General features: G+C 41.2%; 4 protein-coding genes and 1 long non-coding RNA gene across 6 annotated transcripts; 1 reads left to right on the top strand and 4 right to left on the bottom strand.

Moving 5' to 3' along the window:
- Positions 1 to 561: 561 nt before the first annotated feature.
- Positions 562 to 1,476, bottom strand: LOC147164676 (olfactory receptor 1D2-like). Its single transcript, XM_086091255.1, has one exon. The coding sequence runs from the start codon at positions 1,474 to 1,476 to the stop codon at positions 562 to 564; it is 915 nt and encodes a 304-aa protein (XP_085947381.1).
- Positions 1,477 to 3,769: 2,293 nt separating this feature from the next.
- LOC147164672 (uncharacterized) lies at positions 3,770 to 19,938 on the top strand. Of its 2 annotated transcripts, none has more exons than XR_015096637.1 (6): positions 3,770 to 3,831; positions 4,880 to 4,986; positions 5,117 to 5,265; positions 12,752 to 12,876; positions 13,007 to 13,153; positions 19,792 to 19,938. It is a non-coding gene; the product is annotated as an uncharacterized LOC147164672 (long non-coding RNA). The 2 variants fall into 2 exon arrangements; XR_015096638.1 differs by having other exon boundaries at positions 3,798 to 3,831; positions 4,897 to 4,986.
- On the bottom strand, positions 6,274 to 6,992 carry LOC147164675 (olfactory receptor 10A7-like; the record flags this gene model as incomplete). The annotated part of the gene is given in 2 exon segments (XM_086091210.1): positions 6,274 to 6,974; positions 6,977 to 6,992. Coding segments are annotated over 2 exon segments (717 nt in total), but the record flags the coding sequence as incomplete, so codon positions are not given.
- LOC147164674 (olfactory receptor 1D2-like) lies at positions 8,226 to 9,140 on the bottom strand. The gene has a single exon (XM_086091209.1). The coding sequence runs from the start codon at positions 9,138 to 9,140 to the stop codon at positions 8,226 to 8,228; it is 915 nt and encodes a 304-aa protein (XP_085947335.1).
- Positions 14,163 to 15,077, bottom strand: LOC147164673 (olfactory receptor 6N2-like). The gene has a single exon (XM_086091606.1). The coding sequence runs from the start codon at positions 15,075 to 15,077 to the stop codon at positions 14,163 to 14,165; it is 915 nt and encodes a 304-aa protein (XP_085947732.1).
- Positions 19,939 to 20,108: the final 170 nt, after the last annotated feature.

Here is a 20,108-nt window from a genome sequence, read left to right as displayed (position 1 = left end):
CAGCTCCTCAGTAAACCCAATAATAGTCATTCTTAACTCATTCACTGCCATTGACGGCTATAGACGTCAAAAATTCATTTGAACTATTTCTGTTAAAAAAAAAAATCCCACTTTTGTTAACAAGAATGTAAAAACCTAGAAAAAATTTGTAATTAATCATGACTTAACTATTGAAGTCATGCGATTAATTACAATTAAATGTTAATCACCTGACGCGATTATTTAAAATTAGGGGCGTCAGGCGCTAAAATTGTTTATTGTAATTAATTGCTTGACTTCACTAGTTAACTCACGAATAATATTTTTTTTATATCTGTTCTACTAAATGTACAATAATTTTTTTCCTAGGTTTTCATACTCTCGTTAACAAAAGTGAAAAAAAAAGTTAAACTAATAGAAATAGTTTAAATGATTTTTTTTACGTCTATAGCCGTCAATGGCAGTGAATGAGTTTTAACAGGATAAACTTTTTTGAAGCATCACATTATTTAATGGGGCTTAAGGTTATTTTAGGGGTGCTCCTGTAAATTAGGCCTAACAACATCACTAGCTTCCAAATTTTCATCGGATCTTGAAGATGTGTCTGCGTATATCCGATAGCTTCATACCGTACAACAAAGGGTTGAGAACTGGCGGAATCACCAAAAACTCCAAAGATAAAATGATGGCCACGAAGGGGTTCATCTCCTCCGCATTGTACCTGCTCATGGCGAGATCACAAAATATGGCGATGGAATAAATGACAAAGGAGACCATGTGCGGCAAACAGCTCTGGAAAACGCTCCCCTTGAATTTGGCTGAGTGTCTCCAGGTGGTGTTAATGATGCGTATGTACGTGAAGAGGATGAAGACGAGCGGGGTGAAAATGGTACAGAAGACCACGAACATGCTGGTCACATTGTTGACCAGCGTGGACTCACACGACAGCTTGACTACATTCCAGTTGGTACAGAACACCTTGTGGATCTCGTTGCCGCACAAGGGCAGCGTGGTAGACCGGTAGACGGTTGTCGTGAGGAAGATGATGGGTAAAAGCCAGGCCAGGCCGACCAGAATCACGGCTTTTTTCACCGTCATCCTGGTGCCGTAGTGCAGCGGGTGGCAAACGGCCAGGTAGCGGTCGTAGGCCATGACGCACAGCGTGGTCATCTCGTTGCCGCCATAAAAGTAAATCAAGTAAATCTGCGTGAAGCAGGCGGCGCGGGAGATCAGATGCGTGTCGGACGCCAGGTCCAATAGTAAGCGGGGGAAGAAGCCCGTGGAGCCAAACAGGGCGGTGAAGGACAAGCTAGCGATGAATATGTACATGGGCTCGTGAAGGGTCTTCTCGCGGAGGATCGTCAGTAGGACGGCCCAGTTGGCGCACATGATGAAGAGGTAGAGGAGGAGGCACAAGGCCAACGCCGGGTAGCGGTACGGGCCGATGTTCATGAACATGGTGAGGTTAAAGTACGGAGACAGCGTTAGGTTGGGCATCCTGACATTCCCGCGCACTCGCGACTCATAACAACCTGTTACCTGACACCGTCTGTGAAAGGAGAAAAGAGATGCAGAGGTGGTTCAGGTTACTTCTTTTTTTTTGGGCAATGTGTAAAGCTGTAGGGGACAAACAGAATTTGTTGGATGTGCCTACTAATTCAAATTCGACTTTAACATCAACGATATTAATTTAAATCCTTTAGAAATGTCATGTCTTTTTTTCAATTCTCCCTTTAATTTCACTTATTCCTGTTACCCTAACATTTTACTCACTTTGAAAAATACAATTCCACATCACATGTTCCACGGGAAGATGTATCATTCAATTTCAAAATAAAATAAAAAATAAGTTTTTCTGTTTCATTTCAACAAAGACTGGAGGGGTAAAAATCTAAATATTTGTTTCTAAAATATTTGTTTTTGTTGTGATGTGCATAGTGGCAACATGCTATTTGTGGCTTTAACATTGATGCTATTCTAAGAACTCACTTTCAGTCCTGTAATTCAAATGATGAGTTTTAATGTGATAAAAATATGACATAAAAAAAAAATGCCTGAGATGGGTCAATAGTCACATTCAACATGCGTTATCAAATTTAGAATGGGGGGGACAAAAGACCATTTAAGATTATTTTGAGTGTTAAAATAAGCAAATACTGCCTATTCGGTGTCCTCCCGGTTAACTCGTAAATATTAATTTTGTTGCCATTTAAATAAAAAGCAACACACGCACACACACTGGCAGGCATTTTTTGTCCAGCACAAACCTGATGGTAAAGTTGCACATACAATTCTCGGTCTGTGTCATGCACTTTGCTCTATCGCACTCTCGGGTCTTCATCACAGTCTCTTTTTCCTTTTCTGCGTCCTTTCTCTGAAGCACATCACACACATGCAGGCATGTAAGGAAACAATCGGAGCCAAAGAGGTATGCAAAAAGTGCTGCACCTCGGCAGCAACTAATTGTCGCTTTTATATTTTAATCCACACCAGGACTCAAACCTACGCCCTCCCGAGTCCTGCCCCAAAGCCTTTCAGACTGGTGCAGAATTAGCGCATTTTCATTTTTAACGACAGGGGAACAAAACAGTGGAAAGGGATACACAACATGTTATTATTTATTTAACATTCATTATCTGGAAATTACAGGGGGAAAAAACCTGACCCCAGCCAGGGCCCCTTGGTAAAAATTGATCTCGAATCACCACTAATGGAGTAAGCACTTTTAACTCTTTAACTACCACTTCTCCGGTTCACAATCACATGTCTATCCCAGCTGAATTCAGGTGAAAGGCCAAACTAGACGTGCTGGGCTTGCCGCTCGTCAATTTCATTGCACATATTGAGCCGAACGAAAGCTAACACACACACACGCAAAAAAAAAATCACACTGACATAAAGTAAGAAATGAACCCATGTCAGTCAAAATGTACCATAACACCATCTGCTGCCTGCTCGTAGAATACTGACTACAAGAGTTACAATATATGTAGTATTTTAATCAATATGATAAAAAATATTTCACATCTTAATGTTTGCACTGTATGCTCTGTTGTTTCTTTTTGTCCTCTTGACAGCACTGAAAACGAGGGCTTGTTGTCAATCACTTTTCAAGATAAATACAGATTTGAAATTGAAGAATAGAAATAGGACACACTCAAAGCCACATACATACGACGTACACGTAGGCTACGACATACTTACTAACATGTGTCTTCATGATGTTCTTCGTGATCGACTGACTGCCCGTGTTTAGACGCTCACCACGAGTGCACGCACCTTTTAATGCCATTTCTTTGCACTCTTGGGACTTGTTCGGACTCCGGCTCAGTAGCGGGTAGTGTTACAAAGTACAAATGCTTTTTTTACCATACTTTGTCAAAATAAGCTTATTTTTTATGGTTTAAATGTTTTTGGGGGGGCACTTGATTGATTGTGATCTTGGAAATCTAAAAAGTTAGGAAAAAAATACTAGGTCAGCAGTGACCTGGACGGCAACGGATTTGGAGATGCAATTTTTTTTCTTTCTCATGGCCTAGAATTGTTGATATTATTGGTTCCAATAATTTTTTTGTTGTGAATTAATGCATTCTTCACGTGGCAGCCTTCAAATTATCAGTGGTTCGTGAAGATTTATGTTTTCCCATCGTCTTTGAACACCCCACGCCACCCCACCCCCTCCCCCCGAATCACGTTCACGCTCGATTGATTATGTGCAAAACCTGTGCATGCCAAGTATTGACGGTAGGTGGCGGTAATGCACCAAAAGTTGATTTGGCAATCGCCATATAAAAATTCACAAGAAGAAGCAGACGAAGAAAAAGGAGCCGTATTGTTCATGGACGTCGTTCTGTAAGTAATGCCTACATGTTATGGATTTGAGGCAAACACTGAAGTGTTATCATTATTGTTTTGTACATTTTTGTTGAATTAAGAAGTAAGGAGTGGTCTGTGGAGGGAAAGTTGCTCAATTGAAACAGCCTGACATGTCTGGGCCACGGACTTATATAATGACCTCTCAGCTGAAGGCAAATGGCAGCCATCTTGTGTTGGCTCTGTGCTAACTTACTGGCAACTTATCTTTTTACTGAAAACACTTTTAGCAGTGGATTTTACGCATGAACCACGTATGGAGTAATGAGAGCCTTGAGAGTGAGACAGCTAGCTTCACTGGCTACATTGACCGTTCAGAATATATTATATCAGTATTGTGAGACGTGACTTACAGAAGTTAGGCTTCCATTTTCTTGCTTTGGGTCGGGTTAGGGTTGGAAGCTTACAACATGATGCAGATGAATCTGTGAGTAGCACTCTGAGATATACACGTTGCTTACATGTTACATTTAGAAACAACCACTCTAGTTATATGTGGAAGGATTATAGAAATAACATGTTCTAAACGTAATTTCTTGTTACATGAATTGTGGAGGGAGGATCCAAACATAGCCAAGACGCGGGAGTTGGGAAACATAGTCTTTATATACAAAAAATATAACAGTAACAACAGAGAGCGGGGGCTGGATTCAGATGGTCTCGAAAAAACATTTGACAGGGAAACCTTGACTAAAACCCTTGAGCAGGCTGGATGCAGAACTGAAAAGTAGCTTAATTCTATCTAACAGAATAGAAAACATTATCATCATTATGGACATTATTACAGACATAGCAACTGGATTTTAAACAAAATGAATATTTGCACATTTGCATTTCAACTAGACAGAGTGGCAAATGCATCATCATCAAACAGTATATTCTTAAGGGGACATAGCAACTGTACTGCAACTACAACATAATAATCATAGGGACAACAAAATACAAGACAATTCCCATGGACCCAACTGAAAACACAGTCATAACATTTCTGTTCATTATTTTTCAATATAACTAAAAATGAACACAGCATCCATCTATACAAAGGACCTCGGACCAGGGCTCCTGCTGTGGACAGTGACGGGAGCTGACTCGGTGATAGTGGGGACAATGATGAGGAATACACTCCTAAACCAGGTGAAAATAAGTTTGTAAAGTTTCAGCTTGTTTGTGACATTTTATTAATGGAAATATATGTCCACATTAAGTTGATAAAAATGTCTGCTCTCTTCTAAAGTGATTTCTTTTTCCTATGTCTTTGTCCAAGTGTAAGGGCCAGACTGTGTACAAATCTGCAAAGTGCAACGTTCGTCTGTGTCTCAAAAAAACTACTGCTCTTGTGAATTCCACAAATGAGCTGAAGTGACATGTTCACTCTTCACGCTGAAAGGTCAACCAAACTGAGTCAGAGTAAAGGTAGGTTTTAGTTATTGATTACTTGTGTTTTATAATATTACAGCAGTTATAGGAGATGGAACTCCTGAAAAATAACTTTGTTACATCAATGAAAGAATCAACATACCGGAATAGGACAGGTGTTTTTTTGCCATTTTGTTTTTGTTTTTTTGTTTTTTTACCATAAATGCCCGTTGTCGCAAATTTGCCTCATACCTAGATTTCTATCTATTTTATGTGCTATACTCAAATTAAATTAGTTAATATATCAAGTTCTTAATGCTCAAAGTGGACTTTTGGTTCATCAGTGACACCAATGAATCACATTGCTAGGATGAAGTAGAATGTTTTGAAATGTGTCATCAGATGATTCCTGCAATAAGAAACTAAGGGAGAGGAATAACACCATGTTTTTACAAAACAGCACATTCGGCATGTCGCTTTTTACTTTATGGTCATTCATGCGGTACAGCAAATAGGCTATGACATGCTTGGGGTCCCCACAAAGTCTCCGCCAGATCGACGCACATGCATGTGACCAAATTCTTGATGGAATAAAGACCCTAGAAGGGCTTAAAGGGGGCTCTCAAAATAGACAACAAAAATCCTATCTCCTTTAATACAATGAAATAAAACTTTATCAAATTCTAACTAAAACTAAACCTGCTACCTTAAGGACAAGCAGTAGAGGAAATGGATGGAAGGTTGCAAGAGAAATAATTGGGTAACGAGTTGTCAATTTCGTCAAATGGAAAAGATGCATTTAATGAAAATGTAGTTTCTTGTGGAGGCTAGCATGCGATCGCCGAAGTAACTTCACGACTAAAAAGCTATTTGATGTTGACGCTTGCTGTCACTCTTGCTCGACATTGGCAACAAGCTAGTGCGTTCAACTCTCAAGTCTTGGGCCAGTGCCGTCCATGTCCTTATGAGTTATTTAAGGGGGCTTAAGGTTATCTCTCCTCTCCTAAATCAGGTTAACTACCTCTCCTAAAATTTCAACTAATGATGCCACTGGCTTCCACAATCTCAAAGAATCTTGAAGATGTGTCTGCGTATATCCGATAGCTTCATACCATACAGCAGAGGGTTGAGAACTGGCGGAATCACCAAAAACTCCAGAGATAAAATGATGGCCACGAAAGGGTTCATCTGCTCCACATTGTACCTGCTCAGGGCGATATCACAAAATATTGCAATGGAATAAATGACAAAGGAGACCATGTGCGTCAAACCGCTCTGGAAAACTCTCCCCTTGAATATGGCCGAGCGCCTCCATGTGGCGTTCATGATACGTGTGTACGTGTAGAGGACGAACGCCAACGGGAGGAAAACGGTGGAGATGGTCACGAACATTCCCACCACGTTGTTGACCACCGTGGGCACACATGACAACTTGACTACATTCCAGTTGGCGCAAAACACCTTCTGGATCTCGTTGCCGCATAGGGGCAGTGTTGCGGACAGGTAGATGACCAAGGTGAGGATGAAGACGGGTACGAACCAGACCAGGCCGGCCAAGGTCAGGGCTTTTTTCACTGTCATCCTGGTGTGGTAGTGCAGTGGTTGGCAAACAGCCAGGTAACGGTCGTAGGCCATGACGCACAGCGTGGTCATCTCATTAGCGCCGTACGTGTAGATGAGATAGATCTGCGTGAAGCAGGCGACACGCGAGATCAGGTGAGTATCAGACACCAGGTCCAATAGTAAGCGGGGGAAGAAGCCCATGGCAGGGCATTGAAGGACAATTTTTTTTTTTTACAATTCCCAATAATCACTCATTCCTCACGAGTCATCTGCTTTTTTTCTTTTTGTTTCTCAAGGCAGTTTTTATGTTTTGGGTCCGTCACCAACACCCTCCTGACCCTCACCTGTTATTAAAAGACTTGAATCACAAAGCAAACTCTTCATCTATTTCTTTGGAGTTTGTGTTTCTCTCGGAAATGCGGCACAGTCACACGTCACTTGAACTGATCTCCATCTCCTCATCATCTCTTCAACATACACAAATCACATCATTCTCATTTAATGACTCACTAGTTTGAAATAGTATCAGACCTGTACATAAAATAAACTAATGTCTTAAAAAAATAAATATTAACTTGTTCCCTGCTCTTCTTTTAGTGAAACTGAACCTAAAGCATTTTTTGGCCATCAGGTGTACACTGTAAATGTGTTTATAATGTAAATCATCATTTTAGAAAATGGATCGGGCTACACAAGAAGTGGTGTGAAACTGAGCTGGCCCCCAGGGTACTCGTTGGAATGTGTGCGTGTGCGTGTGTGTGTTGTAGAAGGAAGGCGACCCCTAGAAACATGTCCCGGATTCCAACTTTTTTTTTTTTTTAACAGCACCTCGATTTCTTCAGCTATATGGATGTCTCAGCTCCTCAGTAAACCCAATAATAGTCATTCTTAACTCATTCACTGCCATTGACGGCTATAGACGTCAAAAATTCATTTGAACTATTTCTGTTAAAAAAAAAAATCCCACTTTTGTTAACAAGAATGTAAAAACCTAGAAAAAAATTATTGTACATTTTGAACAGATATAAAATTTGTAATTAATCATGACTTAACTATTGAAGTCATGCGATTAATTACAATCAAAAATGTTAATCACCCGACGCGATTATTTAAAATTAGGAGCGTCATGCGATACATTTTTTTATTGTAATTAATTGCTTGACTTCACTAGTTAACTCACGAATAATATTTTTTTTTATATCTGTTCTAAATGTACAATCATTTTTTCCTAGGTTTTCATACTCTTGTTAACAAAAGTGGGAAAAAAAAGTTAAACTAATAGAAATAGTTTAAATGATTTTTTTTACGTCTATAGCCGTCAATGGCAGTGAATGAGTTTTAACAGGATAAAGATTTTTTTTTTTTTGAAGCATCACATTATTTAATGGGGCTTAAGGTTATTTTAGGGGTGCTACTGTAAATTAGGCCTAACAACATCACTAGCTTCCAAATTTTCATCGGATCTTGAAGATGTGTCTGCGTATATCCGATAGCTTCATACCGTACAACAAAGGGTTGAGAACTGGCGGAATCACCAAAAACTCCAAAGATAAAATGATGGCCACGAAGGGGTTCATCTCCTCCGCATTGTACCTGCTCATGGCGAGATCACAAAATATGGCGATGGAATAAATGACAAAGGAGACCATGTGCGGCAAACAGCTCTGGAAAACGCTCCCCTTGAATTTGGCTGAGTGTCTCCAGGTGGTGTTAATGATGCGCATGTACGTGTAGAGGATGAAGACGAGCGGGATGAAAATGGTACAGGAGACCACGAACATGCTGGTCACATTGTTGACCAGCGTGGACTCGCACGACAACTTGACTACATTCCAGTTGGTACAGAACACCTTGTGGATCTCGTTGCCGCACAAGGGCAGCGTGGTAGACCGGTAGATGCTTGTCGTGAGGAAGATGATGGGTAAAAGCCAGGCCAGGCCGACCAGAATCACGGCTTTTTTCACCGTCATCCTGGTGCCGTAGTGCAGCGGGTGGCAAACGGCCAGGTAGCGGTCGTAGGCCATGACGCACAGCGTGGTCATCTCGTTGCCGCCATAAAAGTAAATCAAGTAAATCTGCGTGAAGCAGGCGGCGCGGGAGATCAGATGCGTGTCGGACGCCAGGTCCAATAGTAAGCGGGGGAAGAAGCCCGTGGAGCCAAACAGGGCGTTGAAGGACAAGCTAGCGATGAATATGTACATGGGCTCGTGAAGGGTCTTCTCGCGGAGGATCGTCAGTAGGACGGCCCAGTTGGCGCACACGATGAAGAGGTAGAGGAGGAGGCACAAGGCCAACGTCGGGTAGCGGTACGGGCCGATGTTCATGAACATGGTGAGGTTAAAGTACGGAGACAGCGTTAGGTTGGGCATCCTGACATTCCCGCGCACTCGCGACTCATAACAACCTGACACCGTCTGTGAAAGGAGAAAAGAGATGCAGAGGTGGTTCAGGTTACTTTTTTTTTTTTAGGCAATGTGTAAAGCTGGAGGGGACAAACATAGAATTTGTTGGATGTGCCTACTAATTCAAATTCGACTTTAACATCAACGATATTAATTTAAATCCTTTAGAAATGTCATGTCTTTTTTTCAATTCTCCCTTTAATTTCACTTATTCCTGTTACCCTAACATTTTACTCACTTTGAAAAATACAATTCCACATCACATGTTCCACGGGAAGATGTATCATTCAATTTCAAAATAAAATAAAAAATAAGTTTTTCTGTTTCATTTCAACAAAGACTGGAGGGGTAAAAATCTAAATATTTGTTTCTAAAATATTTGTTTTTGTTGTGATGTGCATAGTGGCAACATGCTATTTGTGGCTTTAACATTGATGCTATTCTAAGAACTCACTTTCAGTCCTGTAATTCAAATGATGAGTTTTAATGTGATAAAAATATGACATAAAAAAAAAATGCCTGAGATGGGTCAATAGTCACATTCAACATGCGTTATCAAATTTAGAATGGGGGGGACAAAAGACCATTTAAGATTATTTTGAGTGTTAAAATAAGCAAATACTGCCTATTCGGTGTCCTCCCGGTTAACTCGTAAATATTAATTTTGTTGCCATTTAAATAAAAAGCAACACACGCACACACACTGGCAGGCATTTTTTGTCCAGCACAAACCTGATGGTAAAGTTGCACATACAATTCTCGGTCTGTCTCATGCACTTTGCTCTATCGCACTCTCGGGTCTTCATCACAGTCTCTTTTTCCTTTTCTGCGTCCTTTCTCTGAAGCACATCACACACATACAGGCATGTAAGGAAACAATCGGAGCCAAAGAGGTATGCAAAAAGTGCTGCACCTCGGCAGCAACTAATTGTCGCTTTTATATTTTAATCCACACCAGGACTCAAACCTACGCCCTCCCGAGTCCTGCCCCAAAGCCTTTCAGACTGGTTGCAGAATTAGCGCGTTTTCATTTTTAACGACAGGGGAACAAAACAGTGGAAAGGGATACACAACATGTTATTATTTATTTAACATTCATTGTCTGGAAATTACAGGGGGAAAAAAACAGACCCCAGCCAGGGCCCCTTGGTAAAAATTGATCTCGAATCACCACTAATGGAGTAAGCACTTTTAACTCTTTAACTACCACTTCTCCGGTTCACAATCACATGTCTATCCCAGCTGAATTCAGGTGAAAGGCCAAACTAGACGTGCTGGGCTTGCCGCTCGTCAATTTCATTGCACATATTGAGCCGAATGAAAGTTAACACACACGCACACAAAAAAAAATCACACTGACATAAAGTGAGAAATGAACCCATGTCAGTCAAAATGTACCACAACACCATCTGATGCCTGTTCGTAGAATACTGACTACAAGAGTTACAATATATGTAGTATTTTAATCAATATGATAAAAAATATTTCACATCTTAATGTTTGCACTGTATGCTCTGTTGTTTCTTTTTGTCCTCTTGACAGCACTGAAAACGAGGGCTTGTTGTCAATCATTTTTCAAGATAAATACAGATTTGAAATTGAAGAATAGAAATAGGACACACTCAAAGCCACATACATACGACGTACACGTAGGCTACGACATACTTACTAACATGTGTCTTCATGATGTTCTTCGTGATCGACTGACTGCCCGTGTTTAGACGCTCACCACGAGTGCACGCACCTTTTAATGCCATTTCTTTGCACTCTTGGGACTTGTTCGGACTCCGGCTCAGTAGCGGGTAGTGTTACAAAGTACAAATGCTTTTTTACCATACTTTGTCAAAATAAGCTTATTTTTTATGGTTTAAATGTTTTTGGGGGGGCACTTGATTGATTGTGATCTTGGAAATCTAAAAAGTTAGGAAAAAAATACTAGGTCAGCAGTGACCTGGACGGCAACGGATTTGGAGATGCAATTTTTTTTCTTTCTCATGGCCTAGAATTGTTGATATTATTGGTTCCAATAAATTTTTTGTTGTGAATTAATGCATTGTTCACGTGGCAGCCTTAAAATCATCGGTGGTTCGTGAAGATTATATTTTTTCCCATCGTCTTTGAACAACCCCCCCCCCCCCCCCGAGTCACGTTCCCGCTCGATTGATTATGTGCAAAACCTGTGCATCCCAAGTATTGACGGTAGGTGGCGGTAATGCACCAAAAGTTGATTTGGCAATCGCCATATAAAAATTCACAAGAAGAAGCAGACGAAGAAAAAGGAGCCGTATTGTTCATGGACGTCGTTCTGTAAGTAATGCCTACATGTTATGGATTTGAGGCAAACACTGAAGTGTTATCATTATTGTTTTGTACATTTTTGTTGAATTAAGAAGTAAGGAGTGGTCTGTGGAGGGAAAGTTGCTCAATTGAAACGGCCTGACATGTCTGGGCCACGGATTTATATAATGACCTCTCAGCTGAAGGCAAATGGCAGCCATCTTGTGTTGCCTCTGTTGCTAACTTACTGGCAACTTATCTTTTTACTGAAAACACTTTTAGCAGTGGATTTTACGCATGAACCACGTATGGAGTAATGAGAGCCTTGAGAGTGAGACAGCTAGCTTTACTGGCTACATTGACCGTTCAGAATATATTATATCAGTATTGTGAGACGTGACTTACAGAAGTTAGGCTTCCATTTTCTTGCTTTGGGTAGGGTTAGGGTTGGAAGCTTACAACATGATGCAGATGAATCTGTGAGTAGCACTCTGAGATATACATTTTGAGCGAAGATTTATCATTTCATTTTACAGATGAAATGTGCATTAAGAGCTTCTCCCAGTCTTATTGGTACAACTTTACCGTACATCACACACTTGGCAATTGTGCTGGAAATTAAAATAATGCAAAAACACTGCATAGAATTTAGGCGTGCTTAGAGAGCGGCAACGCAAGTGGCTTTACTTCTCGCTACAGTGAGTAAAGCGGCATTAGCAGTTTACTGATATCTCAAAGATTTTCAACATTTACATGTTACATTTAGAAACGACCACTCTAGTTATATGTGGAAGGATTATAGAAATAACATGTTCTAAACGTAATTTCTTGTTACATGAATTGTGGAGGGAGGATCCAAACATAGCCATGACGCGGGAGTTGGGAAACATAGTCTTTATATACCAAAAAAATAACAGTAACAACAGAGAGCGGGGGCTGGATTCAGATGGCCTCGAAAAAACATTTGACAGGGAAACCTTGACTAATACCCTTGAGCAGGCTGGATGCAGAACTGAAAAGTAGCTTAATTCTATCTAACAGAATAGAAAACATTATCATCATTATGGACATTGTTACAGACATAGCAACTGGAATTTAAACAAAATGAATATTTGCACATTTGCATTTCAACTAGACAGAGTGGCAAATGCATCATCATCAAACAGTATATTCGTAAGGGGACATAGCAACTGAACTGCAACTACAACATAAAAATCGTAGGGACAACAAAATACAAGACAATTCCCATGGACCCAACTGAAAACACAGTCATAACAATTGTGTTCATTATTTTTCAATAGAACTAAAAATGAACACAGCATCCATCTATACAAAGGACCTCGGACCAGGGCTCCTGCTGTGGACAGTGACGGGAGCTGACTCGGTGATAGTGGGGACAATGATGAGGAATGCACTCCTAAACCAGGTGAAAATAAGTTTGTAAAGTTTCAGCTTGTTTGTGACATTTTATTAATGGAAATATGTGTCCACATTAAGTCGATAAAAATGTCTGCTCTCCTCTAAAGTGATTTATTTTTCCTATGTCTTTGTTCAAGTGTAAGGGCCAGACTGTACAAATCTGTAAAGTGCAACGTTCGTCTGTGTCTCAAAAAAACTACTGCTCTTGTGAATTCCACAAATGAGCTGAAGTGACATGTTCACTCTTCACGCTGAAAGGTCAACCAAACTGAGTCAGAGTAAAGGTAGGTTTTTGTTATTGATTACTTGTGTTTTATAATATTACAGCAGTTATAGGAGATGGAACTCCTGAAAAAATAACTTTGTTACATCAATGAAAGAATCAACATACCGGAATAGGACAGGTGCTTTTTTGCCATTTTTGTTTTTGTTTTTTTGTTTTTTACCATGAATGCCTGTTGTCGCAAATTTGCCTCATACCTAGATTTCTATCTATTTTATGTGCTATACTCAAATTAAATTAGTTATTATATCAAGTTCTTAATGCTCAAAGTGGACTTTTGGTTCATCAGTGACACCAATGTATCACATTGCTAGGATGAAGTAAAATGTTTTGAAATGTGTCATCAGATGATTCCTGCAATAAGAAACTAAGGGAGAGGAATAACACCATGTTTTTACAAAACAGCACATTCGGCATGTCGCTTTTTACTTTATGGTCATTCATGCGGTACAGCAAATAGGCTATGACATGCTTGGGGTCCCCACAAAGTCTCCGCCAGATCGACGCACATGCATGTGACCAAATTCTTGATGGAATAAAGACTCTAGAAGGGCTTAAAGCGGGCTCTCAAAATAGACAACAAAAATCCTATCTCCTTTAATACAATGAAATAAAACTTAATCAAATTCTAACTAAAACTAAACCTGCTACCTTAAGGACAAGCAGTAGAGGAAATGGATGGAAGGTTGCAAGAGAAATAATTGGGTAACGAGTTGTCAATTTCGTCAAATGGAAAAGATGCATTTAATGGAAATGTAGTTTCTTGTGGAGGCTAGCATGCGATCGCCGAAGTAACTTCACGACTAAAAAGCTATTTGATGTTGACGCTTGCTGTCACTCTTGCTCGACATTGGCAACAAGCTAGTGCGTTCAACTCTCAAGTCTTGGGCCAGTGCCGTCCACGTCCTTATGAGTTATTTAGGGGGGCTTAAGGTTATCTCTCCTCTCCTAAATCAGGTTAACTACCTCTCCTAAAATTTCAACTAATGATGCCACTGGCTTCCACAATCTCAAAGAATCTTGAAGATGTGTCTGCGTATATCCGATAGCTTCATACCATACAGCAGAGGGTTGAGAACTGGCGGAATCACCACAAACTCCAGAGATAAAATGATGGCCACGAAGGGGTTCATCTGCTCCACATTGTACCTGCTCAGGGCGATATCACAAAATATTGCAATGGAATAAATGACAAAGGAGACCATGTGCGTCAAACAGCTCTGGAAAACTCTCCCCTTGAATATGGCCGAGCGCCTCAATGTGGCGTTCATGATGCGTGTGTACGTGTAGAGGACGAACGCCAACGGGAGGAAAACGGTGGAGATGGTCACGAACATTCCCACCACGTTGTTGACCACCGTGGGCACACATGACAACTTGACTACATTCCAGTTGGCGCAAAACACCTTCTGGATCTCGTTGCCGCATAGGGGCAGTGTTGCGGACAGGTAGATGACCAAGGTGAGGATGAAGACGGGTACGAACCAGGCCAGGCCGGCCAAGGTCAGGGCTTTTTTCACTGTCATCCTGGTGTGGTAGTGCAGCGGTTGGCAAACAGCCAGGTAACGGTCGTAGGCCATGACGCACAGCGTGGTCATCTCGTTAGCGCCGTACGTGTAGATGAGATAGATCTGCGTGAAGCAGGCGACACGCGAGATCAGGTGAGTATCAGACACCAGGTCCAATAGTAAGCGGGGGAAGAAGCCCATGGAGCCGTACAGGGCATTGAAGGACAAGCTAGCAATGAATATATACATGGGCTCGTGAAGGGTCTTCTCGCGGAAGATCGTCAGTACGATGGCCCAGTTGGCGCACACGATGAAGAGATAGATGAGGAGGCACAAGGCTAACGCCGGGTAGCGGTACAGACCGATGTTCATGAACATGGTGAGGTTAAAGTAAGGAGACAGCGTTAGGTTGGACATCCTGACATACCTGGACACTCCTTATACATAACAACTTGTTACTTGACACCGTCTGCAGAAAGACAAAAGAGAAACATGCAGTGGCTGTTAGCGTTACAAATTTATTTTTGTTTTTTGAGACAATATTTATAAGCGTAAGAACAACCGATTTTGAATATATATATATATATATATAGAGAGAGAGAGATTTAAACCATCTTGAACACCGGAAATTAGCATTCGTTGGCTGTTCCTACCGTAATTAAAATTAGACTTTAATATAAACTATTAATTCAAATTATTTGGAAATATCATAGGTTTAAGCTTATTTTCATGAGCAAATTATTTTCTTTAATTCACCCATTAATTTCACTTATTCCTGTGACTGAAACACATAACCTCTATGAAAAATATGATTCCATAGGAAGTTGCTTCTTTCAGATCCCCTGCAGGCAATTGGAAGGCCAAAGTCAGTTTTTATGTATATTCATTTCAACAATGACTGGGTGGGGTTCAAATCTTGGCTTAGTTCTGCAACCATAATATTTTATTTGTTATTAAAATATTTCTTGTTGACTCACTTTAATGTGCTTGAAGTGTAAACATGCTACTCACTCATTTTACTTTCAATCCTGTAACTCAAATGAGGAGTTTCAATATGATAAAACAATGACATTATTTTTCTTTATTTATTTTTTTAAAGAAGAAGTTGACTGAGATGGGCCAATGCACATCGTTCATCATGTGTACGATAAGATTTAGAGAAAAGACAATTCATGGTTATTTTGATATTGTTGCAACAAACAAATGGTGCAGATTCTGTGTCATCCCTATTAAATAAACATTCGTTTAATGTTACTTTTTATTTAAATGATACTAAAATTAACACACATATACACAAACTGGCAGCAGTGGCAGGGATTTTTTCCAGGCACAAACCTGATGGTATAGTGCTTTAAGATTACATACAGCAGCATGCAGTACTTGTACAGTGTCTTCTCTGCTGTATCTCACTTTTCTCTTCATTACAGGCTCTCGTTCCTGCTCTATGTCCTCTCTCTTTAAAAAAAAAAAAGTCTCCTAAGTCTTGTCTGTCTCTCTTTGTCAACTTCAACTTGCTTTTCTTCAAGTCTCTCAACACATCTGTCTAATTGTCATTCACCTTTGTGTTGTACACAGAAGCAAATCACGCACATGCAGGCATGTAAAGAGAGATTCGGGAATGAAAGAGGTACGCAAAAGGTGCTGCATCTCGGTTGTCGCCGCGAGGAAAGAAGCAGCTCTCCAACAACTAGTTGCTATTTCTACATTTTTATTCACACCTTTGCCCTCGCATATCATAGTTTGAGTCCTCACAGACTGAAGTATTGGTGCAGAATTAGTACATGTTGTTCGTTGTCTCCCCATTTTAAACTACAGGCAAAAAGCAATGGAAAGGGATACGCAACATTTGAGCAACCCAGTCTGGAAACAATATTTAGTGCAAAAGCAGGCTGTTGCAGGCTTTTTTGGTTTTGTTCAAAGTGCCCCTCAGAATAATTACTGGCTGGCCCCCGTGGCAAAATTGGTCTCGAACCATCACTGGTTTACTTTTATGAACTGGTTCCTCTTCATGTCTTGAAAGGCAACATGCCTTTGTTCATCAGCACCTTCAAAGTTACCTGGATAAGACTTAACTTGTTCAAACCAAACATCCCATTTATTCATTTCCCGTAGCCACCACTTCTTCTGTTCAGTCACATGTGAGCTGTAGTCTGTCCCAGCAAATTTCAGGCGAAAGGCAGAATACACACCAGACTTGCCTACTAGTCAATCTCGGGCACATAGTAAGCCGTAAGACCATGAACGCTGTAAGGGGAGGAACTGAAGCCATGTTGCCTTCACCAAAGTCAGTCAAGCGTACCACTACAGCATCAGCGACCCGCTTGGTCAATCTACTCTGCTGTGTACTCGTGGAATACGGACTACAACCGTTTTAATTGCTACCATGTGTGATTTTAATATGATCTAAAAACATCACTGTATGCTCAGTTGTTTCCATTTCTATGTCCTCTCACCATCACTGAAAATGAGGGCTTGACCTCAATAGTTTTTCAAAATGTAAATAATGGTTTGAAATTCAAGAATACAAATATGACAGACTCAGAAGCCACATACATACTGCATGCATACTTACCACAACGTGTGTTCATGATGTTCTCCGTGATCGACTGCTCACGTTTGAGGACACGCTCACCGTGAGTGCACACATCTTTTAATGCTGTCTCATTGCACTCTTGGGACTTGATCTGACTCCAGCGCAGTGGTGGGTAGTAACAAAGTACAAATACAAATGCTTTGTTACTTAACTAGATTTTTTTCAGTTATCTGTACTTTACATGAGTATTTATTTTCCTGATGACTTTTTGCATTTACACCCTAAATATTATTATTTTATTTTTGTTAAGAGCTCAGTATTGTTCATTTGGTAATTTTACCGATTTGGCATGTCATCATCATTGCTCTCTTTTTTATATTTATTTTATTTATTTTGTATGTGTGTGCGTGCGTGTGAGTGTGTACTCATTAGTTCACCTAAAACCTATTAAAAATCCCATACCGTTCAACTAAACCGAATACTTCAGAATCCAGCTTGTCGTGAGGTTGTCAGGAGACCCGAGGAAGGATCAAAGAAAGGAAAGTGAAATCCAGCACCGACCAGACATTACTTACTACCCACCGGGTTACCAACCAGAGTCTTTCACCAACCCCAGAAAAATCTAAATTCCAACAAATTAGGGAGACCTCAAGAGACCAAAGGAGAGACTGAGGAAAGGAAGGAAGGATAGATGAAGCAGAGTGAGATCCACAGACATCAGCCTCCACCGATTCAACGACCAGAGGAAGAAGCAGATTGTGTTTGAATTTTGATAGATGCTGGTGTAGTGGATCTGGCATGCATGAAAACCTCCACCAAAGAGGGGAACCGTCGACCCCAGCCAGGACAGAGCAAGCACAACACCTCAGGGCCCCCCAGGCCACGGCAGCGCCAAGGGACAACTCCTGGGCCCCGCAGGGGCCACCAGTCGGAGAGCAAACCCAGGAGCGCCCCCCCACCCAACGCAGCAGGACAGGGCACGGTAGGCCCGCCAGGCACCCCACCGGCCCCCAGCCCCCAGCCCCCTCTCCCCCGCGACCCCCCCCCCCCACCGCCATCCACCACAACCCAGCCCCAGCCGCCCCCAAACCCCCAGACATCCTCAGCCACCCATACCACCCCCCCCCCTCCTCCCAACCAAGCCGACATCCCCAAGAGTGTGTTATGTGCCCTATGTGTCTATAAACAAAGTGTATTGTGCAAAACTAGTGCAGTGAGTTACGAGGAGCAACCAGCGGGGCCCTTCCCAAGCGGGCGGGCCCTGGAGGCGCACCCGCCCACCAATACCCCTACCCACCCCACCGGGACCCTGGCGGGCATATGGGACCCGTCCGGCTGGGCGATAGGGCTCGCCCCTCGGATACTGGGGCCCACCCTAAATATCTGTAATTTCTCCTCATTACTTTGTCAAACTAGTATGGCTGTCAAAATTAAAGCCTTAATACTGGAGATTAATTTAAATTCAGTAAATCATTTAAAAAAATTTACTTGGTTAACTCCGCTATCTTAATGTGCAGCCAGACTTGGAAGAGTCACTGGCGGGAAGATGAATAAACATGGACAAAAGGTAGTTTTAATTTCTGGTTTACGTGCTCGGTGCGCACTTTGCGGAGCCAAATTCAAATTGCATATTAGTTGAAGGCCTTTGGCGGATCTTCCCAGAGCAAAATACCCTGCTCAAGTTACCTCTGTAGGGCCTCGCAATCCAATGCTGTTGGAGTGTGGTGCTTGTGAGCAACATTAAACCTGTTTGCGAGAAGTTCTGCAAATTGTTTGAGTCCATTTTATCATTTTGTTTGACAGCAGTGAAATGGAGGGCAACAGGTTGAGAGATGCTAAATATATTCTCCCCCATGACCTTATTTCTTAGAATTGTTTGATGTTGACTCTAAGAATGAGTTTATGGTGAAGGTGTGTTGTGTGGCAGTCTTAAAACCGCATGTTTCTGGCAATCAGAAATTTTCTGTGAGATGGAGAATAACGTGTAACCAGGTGGTTCGTCAAGGTTTCTCATCGTTATATAATGCATCACCCCCGTCTCACCGTTCTCCATTCTACCACGCCCGACTGATTAGCTTATGCGCAACACCTGTGCACGCCGTAGGATCGGTTATGGTCATGGAGGTCGCTGTGAGTCATAGAGTGGTCTGTGGTGGGACCATCACAAACTAGTGTAATAAAATAAAAACATAAGACAATTGTGAGATATCAAGCAGCTTTACTGAGCATAAACAAAGGGAAAACAAAAATGAACCAATCCACTTCTGATCGCTGTTCCTGCTGGTTCATCAGGCATATATGGTAGAGGTGTTGGAAGATCTAGACCGTCTGGGTCTATTGGTGCATCGGCTGACGTCTTCACAAAGCATAACTCTTTGTGTCTGAGCCATATTGTGCAGCACGATACAGGCATAAATGATCTTAGATGGGGTTTTTTGTTTTTGCAAACAGGCAAGTCTACGTTTAAGAATGTCATTGATGTGCTCAGTTGTTCCTCATGTTGAGCTGTAGGCAATATTGTACTGTAGTGAAACTAATACATGGGATCACACTAATTCTACCTTGAAGTGGAATTAATTTTATGCTTTTTTTTTTCAGGATCAGTCTGATCCAGATTCGGGACTGAAATTTTAAAATACCCAACAGGCTCAAATCTGGATTAAAGGCAGGAGTCAATTTGCACATCTGGATTTGAATCTTTAAGATTAAATGTATCTTGAAATAAACAGTTTTGAACCAGGGTTAATCCAGAGGATTATGTTATGAGCTCAGATGATTCCTTTAACTCTTGCTGCTTGTTGTCACTCCTGCTTGACATGACCAAGTAGTTAGTTTGTTTAACTCTCAAGTCTTGGGATTGTGTCACATCAGTGCTGGTCCGTGTGAGTTTTTTTTTTAAGCACAAGTTTATTTCA

This window comes from Leptonotus elevatus, chromosome 12 (genome assembly GCF_054856555.1).
Source record: "Leptonotus elevatus isolate MCC_2025b chromosome 12, RoL_Lele_1.0, whole genome shotgun sequence".
Lineage (NCBI taxonomy): Eukaryota > Metazoa > Chordata > Actinopteri > Syngnathiformes > Syngnathidae > Leptonotus > Leptonotus elevatus.
The sequence above is the reverse complement of the archived record's forward strand: the minus strand, read 5'-3'. Positions and strand labels throughout refer to the sequence as shown.